Below are 7011 nucleotides of genomic sequence, written 5' to 3'. Positions count from 1 at the left end.
AGAAAGCTTCAGCTACACAGTTTCAAGGCTCAGGATGAAAGCAGTTTGCAAGATGTTTTTTAAAACAGAACAGAGAACCAAGTTAATCACATAAGACTATTCATTATTGGTATTTTTGAGAGGCCTTTAATGATTGTCTCTGCTGAGTTGTCGTAGGACAATAGAATTTGTTTCCTGGTCCATCTGGCACCCCAAAGCAGATCAGCAACAACATGTGGAATTTGAACAAAACCTAATCTCAGAAGGCCTTTTATCTGCAAGCCACTTATTATTGTAAAACCCCCAAAACCAACAGAAAGTCAGTAAAACCTTCAGTGAATCTGAAGTAGGTCATTAGAGTAGTCAGGAATGACATCCCATTCATCAAATAGCATGAACCAGAACTGCAGATCTGAGCAACAGCTCTCATTTAAGACAACAATGTTGTCTTAGGGTTAGGGTTAACCCTAACCCTACCCCACAACATTTTTTGCAGAGTTAGCCAAATAGCAAGCGTGAATCAAACGCAAGACATTGAGGGATGATACGCATAGCAATTTATTTATGTAAATTTATTTTATTTGTTTGATATACAATTATTTTATTTTTTTAACGTATTATCTTTTAAATTATGATGATTATTATATTATTATAGTTAGTAAAATTGATTTATTTTACGGCAGCTACAGAGAAAGATTTGATAACTTCTGAAGCGCGAGCACATGTTCAACAGAATTCAGCAAAGGCTTCTGACAAGGTGTCAAAGGACTACTTCTGCATCCAAATATCAATTTAACTGAAAGTATAACAGTACAGGCCATTTACACTGAAAAGATTCCATTGTGATGAGTGAAGTGGCATGACTATGAAGGCATTTGTAGAGTCTGCCTTTCCCCACTAAAGCTGTTGCCTTACTCATCTGCACAGCATAAACGACAAAGCACAGAATAAGAAAAAGGGGCTCCTGAGGAATTAGGTATTTACACATACCCTTTTAGAACCTCTTGCTAGGAACTCATCCACGACTTCTGGGTCTTTAGACTGCAGGTTTGACAGCATAGACTTGCTAAAATCCTGACTCTAAGCCAGTGATGATGAATTGATAAAGAATTATAATGATTTGACGGCGCTTTGAGAGCTGGCACATTCACTGATTCGAAGGATGTTTCATGTCAATTTCCCCAATTTTTATTATTATTATATTTTATATTTATTGTAGGACAGAGACTCCTAGGACACTCAGAGTGTGGGTGGCTGTCTGCACACCAACTACACATGTGCACAAATTACATTTAGCAAAAGTAGAAACAGTCTCTTTGAAAACAACGCAGATAGAAGACGAACACCCTGAGGGAAATTGTACCTGTCGCTTGAAGGGCGGCTTGAGGATTAAGGAGGATTAAGTAAACTGTTCACAGACGGAAATTTACGTGCATCTCCGCATTCATCAATATTTTAGTAGCTCCGATCTTTTCGTAGCTACTAACAAAATCTACACGTGCTGCTGACCATGCGTAGTGCTTGTGTAAATTTAAGAATGCACATAAATAATGCTGGTCACTATTGGAAATTACAATTTTAATTCATATTGCGCTCTGGTATGTACACAATACGCAGATGCCTTTGAAACACGTGATATAGCCTAAACATGACAAACGATTAAAATATAACACATTTAGAAAATTATTTGAGACAACACGTTTGTTTTTTTGTTTTTTTTGTGTGGCTCTTTTTGTCATCATTTGAAAGAAACCTTTAATAAATCTGATTTGAAAAATGTTTAATTTACGTTGGCTGCAGACAGACTTATTTGGAGCTGTATAAAACAGAGCTTTAGGCGATGCATACAAAACTGCTTTGGGCTATATGTTATCCGTATCCTTTGTTAAAATAGATGTTAAATAGCTCTACACTCGACAGCCATCACTGATTCAGATTTGATCCATTACGCACAATATAACATTTCTGGTTTCCCGTTTCCACTTCATTCAATCCGGAGAGAAAACCCAACAAATGAATCTTCTGTTTGTTTGGTGAGACTGTACGACCTTGGTTAAACTACACTGACCACTAAGCTATCAGTGATGGTTTAATGTATTATGATACAACACTTATCACCTTACCATCTGGGTTTGATGTTGACTCCAGTGGAGGCATGTCGCTGTCTCCGTCAGGTATAATTCCTGACAGAGAGGTCTCCCCAATTATGCCAGCGATGTGACTGTGAGCCTCCTCCTCCTGTGGCTGATGTGTTTTTTTTGTGGGTGCTTATGCGTTTCCTCCAGTTTCATGTGAAACCATTTACGCTTCACCTCGGACACGGTTCTTTGGACTACAGAGACAACATTAACGGCATCTGTCACCTCCCTCCAGGCCTTCGCTCTGCCTGTCCCTGTCACACTGCTAACAGATGAAAATACAATGTGAACTCCACTTCACCCAAAATTATTTCTATCTCCGCTTCGGAAATTTTTTCTTTTCTTTCTCTCTCTTTCTTTGTTTGCGCCATGACTGACAGGTCGACTGGATGCATCTACACCTCCTTATATGGTGGTCATTGGCAATTCATGGGCGTGGATTTATGCTAATAGCTGATTACCGGGAGCGCGCTATCACTTTACGATGGGTTGGCATTCATGATCATACACACGTGTTTACGATCAGATCTGAGTTTCCCAGGGTCCCGTGGGTAGTGACGTTAACAGGAAGCGGCGCAGCTTGAGCCGTTTATTTTGATTTAAGGTAAAGGAAAAGAGTTGTTTCGAGGGAATGTGTTCTGGCCTTCATGACACTTAGTGCGGATTTCATCTGGAGGACGCAGGACAAGCTAGTGGCTTCAGCTGAGGGACCAGAATCAGAAGGCACACCGTCTTGCCGGCCGGCATTTTAACTTTGATTGGAGCGCTGTGTGGATTACCGGTGCCTGGACTGACTCAATTATTAAATCAGTGCAGCTCGAGTTGTCTGCCTGAACTAGCTCGCAGGCGTCGCCCCATTTTATGTAGATATTGCAAATGTCACTCATACATGCTGGCACAACTAAACACATTCTTCAAAATGTTCATAGTTAATATAGCTAAGTTAAACTCTATACTGATAAAAACACAACAGTATTTAAAAACATGTTTTAAAGTGTTTATGTTACTAACTTTCTACTGACATATCATGTATGGGATGGTTGTTATGTTTCACCAACGTTGCCTCTTTCTGAAAAACAGCCTTTACATGCACTGGACACTGGAAACGATATCTCCCTCGGATTAGGCAACAAAAAACTAACCCTAACGGACATGTAGCAGGCTAACTGTATTACCAACTTGTTGTTGTCGCCATCAAAACAATTGCAAACGACGAAAGAAAGAAGTTCATTGTCCGCTCTTTAGCTCTCCTTTCATTTGTATGATTTACACATAGACTGTATTTATAGTGGATTTATGCCGTTTACGTATACGCTCTTCTTCGTGCTTGTTTTCAGCAAGACGCATGCAGGAAATACGCAACAGCGGCCCCTGTGGTCACAATTTTTGATGGTCACAGTTTTCGGTGCAACACTGGGTTTCGGCACCAAGATGTTGTGTACTGGATGCTTCAATGATGACTTCAAATGGGTGTAGTTCAAAATGAAGCTTTTACTGCTCAGTATTTACAGTTTTACAAAGGAAAAGATTTAAACACAGACTTAGCAGCGTCACCATGGCTTCATAACATTAAAACACAAGTTATTTCCTGGGACTTCAAAATAAAAGCACTTCCTGTCAACATTGACTGCATAAAAACTGCATTTGTGCTCTTCAAACATGTCATGTTTACTTTCAGGGTCAAAGTTCATCCAGTTCATTTTCTTAGACCTCTATCTTCCTGCAAAGTGCCACCCCCACCCCCCCTCCGCTGCACTCGATCATCCCAAAATCTCAATCTCAGGCTGTTACTGCCTGTGGCCAGCAGGGGGAGCCGTCACACCAAAGATACATGAGAAGTGTTGGATTAGTAGTTAAAATGTATAAAATAAATCTCTTTTATACTTCATGTATTAATTATTTATTTTGTTTTTATTAGTTATTTATAATTACATTTAGACAAACCGATGAATTGAGATACAGACGGACTAAAGAAGAATTACACAGAAAAAAAGTCAATAAAAGAGAGAAAGAAAAGTGATGAAAAGAAAACACCCCCCTCTCACAGATGGTACGGCCCTTCCCCTCTGGCTGAGACAATCATTTGAGCTGAAAGAGTGGAGACAGTTAAAGGAACAGACCGCTGTTTTTACATCATTTAACCCTTTCCACTCTGCACATCAGAGACGGATTCAATAATTCTGTCAGTTTACTTTAATATATTATTTTATAGATGAATATTTGAACATGTTTACAGATGTTTAAACAGTTCAGTGTGTATCTTCCCATCACACTGATGATTGAATCATTAGAACTGATTGATCACTGTAATCCTGAAACTTTCACTTGAGTGAACTGTTGTTATTTTATACTTGAGGAATGTTTCATTATTTTAATGATATTAATAAAACTTTTGACAAAAAAAATGTCTTTGTGTGTCTTCTCATGTATAAAAAAATGTGTACAAAATATTACAAACACCTTTGAATATACAACAAAGAAGACGTAGTTGAATAAAAAACAAAATCCTGAACAAGATTAAATTAATCAAAGCTTTTGTTTTGAACCGTAAAAACACTTTCTAACATTTCAATTCAGTCAAAACTTTAAACACAAGGACACAGAACCCCCGTCACAAGACCAAATGGTACAACCCCCCCCCCCCCCCCGCCCCACACACACACACACCCTCCATCCCCCTCTTATTGAGCTGAATGAATAAGAAGGAATCACAGTGGCATGCCAACAGAGACTCTGCAGCAACACATTCCTCTGCACCAGTTTATTCTGCCAGTGATTCCCAGTCTGAGTCCAGTGAGTCCCAGTCTGAGTCCAGTTAATCCCAGTCTGAGTCCAGTTAGTTGTGGTTGTTGCAGAGATGAAGTTGTTGCTATTGTTGCTGCTGATGGAGCGAGCTGCAGCTCAGCAGCGAGGTAAGAAACTTTGTGTTAACTTCCATTTTCTTCTCCTGTGTTCTGTTAGCTTGTCCTGAGTTCTGTTAGCTTCTCCTGGGTTCTGTTAGCTTCTCCTGAGTTCTGTTAGCTTCTCCTGAGTTCTGTTAGCTTCTTTGTAGGGATATGATGATTCATGTGTTCAAAATACACTCGCTCAGTTTCAGTTTGTTCTTGAAAGATAAATCACTAAAGGTGTGAAGATTGAATCACACCAACTGATCATTGATTAGTTTACAGTGAAAGCAATCACTTCATGTTGTCTCCTGTTTAATGAGTTTGATAAAAGAATCACGAGACACAGAACATTTCTTTGTGAATGATCAGACTGTTTTTTTATAGATTAATTTGATTAGTTTACAGATGTCATGATTATATTTCATTCATGTAATGTTCAGTGCAAATACTTTTTTAGGTCTGAATCAATTCATGTTTTTTATTTGAAATTTTTAATTCAGGGTTCTTTTGATTTTTATTGAACAAAACAGGTCGTCAGTCATTTCAATGAAAAAGTTTGACTTTATTCAGCATCTGATTTCTTTATTGTTTCTACAAAAAGAAGCTTCCTGTGAATTAAATTTACTGAATTTAAAAAGAAAGGTCATATATTTTGTTTTTACTTTTGTCTTCCATCTTTTCTTTTGGTGTTACAGTTTAGTTTCAATTCATTGTGTTATACCCCTTTTGGCTTTTGAATCAAACAGCAGGAGATGGGTTAGGGTTAGCTCTGCTAGCTTTATAATCTCTGTTAGCTGTTAGCTCTGCTAGCTTTATAATCTCTGTTAGCTGTTAGCCCTGCTATCTTTACTACCTCTGTTAGCTGTTAGCTGGAGGTGGTTCTGAGTTTATAAAAATGATTTTAGAGGATGAGAATGATTTTTTAAAATAACATTAAATAACATCACATTAAAATGTGTCATTTTATAATGACCCCTAATGAACACTGGGAGTGTATTCCCTAAGTTTTGTCTGACAGGTGGTTCTGTAGTGTTGGATTTCATTCGTTCCCCATGTGTGAAGACTTTGTGTATTTTTTGGTGTTTGAGGTGAATCCTTGAAACGAGTCCAGATGGACACGACGATCCAGTTTTTATCTGTTTAGTCTGTTTCTGTCTTCTGTGTGTGTCCTTCACTTCTGTTCTGATTGTATTTAAAGAAACATTTCCACCATCTTGACTTTGAGCTTTTGCTCCTTGTATTTGTCACAAACTGTTGTAACAGTGAAACTGAGCCTGTTGTGTTATGTTTTATCTGAAGTCCAATTAATCACATTTACTTTTAAAACAACCAGTTTAGATATCTAATTAGTATTTATTTTCATTTCAATTAAACTGAGTTTGTGTTACATGAATAAAACTACACTTTATATTACAGTACACATAGTTATACTACAGTACAGATCATTATACTACAGTAGTTAGTATCTTAAACCAGTTGAACGTTTATTCATTATTGGAGTACTGAAGTCGATTGCTGATCAATAACTCTGCAGGACATCAGACAGACAGACTGCGAGTCCTGCTGGGAAACAGCCGCTCTGTTGTGTGTGTGATGCTTAGTGTTAACAATCAAACTCCACCTACTTCCTCTCTACCCACAAATCACCCCACACCCACCATAAACCCCCCACACCTACATTACCATTACAGAGACTGTGTGTGTGTGTGAGTGTGTGAGTGAGTGTGTGTGCGTGCGACCGACCACCCACTTGATGTTATCACACCTCCACAGCTGATCACACACAACAGTGATTAACATCTGTGAGGCTGTTCAGACCTGGTATCAACATGTGGTTTTTGTGATCCAATCACAAGTGGACAGCCTTAACTGAGGCCCGTTTCACATTTGGTATTACGCATGTGTCCTGGGTGATTGAGGACTAGAGTGACGACGTGAAATAAAACTGAGTTTGATGATGAAGCCTGATGCTCCTCTACAGCTCTGTGGACAGGCCTCCTTCTGTC

The 7011-nt window shown here is 38.6% G+C and overlaps 1 protein-coding gene across 1 annotated transcript in view; it reads left to right on the top strand.

Moving 5' to 3' along the window:
* The first annotated feature begins 4974 nt into the window (after positions 1 to 4974).
* lama1 (laminin, alpha 1) overlaps positions 4975 to 7011 on the top strand; it is a 44223-nt gene continuing 42186 nt past the window's right edge. Inside the window, exon 1 of the mRNA XM_069667176.1 lies at positions 4975 to 5029. Within this exon, the coding sequence (XP_069523277.1) occupies positions 4975 to 5029 (55 nt within the window). The remainder of the gene's footprint in view (positions 5030 to 7011) is intronic.

This window comes from Semicossyphus pulcher, unplaced genomic scaffold (genome assembly GCF_022749685.1).
Source record: "Semicossyphus pulcher isolate SPU_LCO1_2020_fin unplaced genomic scaffold, fSemPul1.0.p SCAF_18, whole genome shotgun sequence".
In the NCBI taxonomy this organism is placed as follows: domain Eukaryota; kingdom Metazoa; phylum Chordata; class Actinopteri; order Labriformes; family Labridae; genus Semicossyphus; species Semicossyphus pulcher.
Note: the sequence above shows the minus strand (reverse complement) of the source record. Positions and strands in the feature narration are given on the sequence as shown.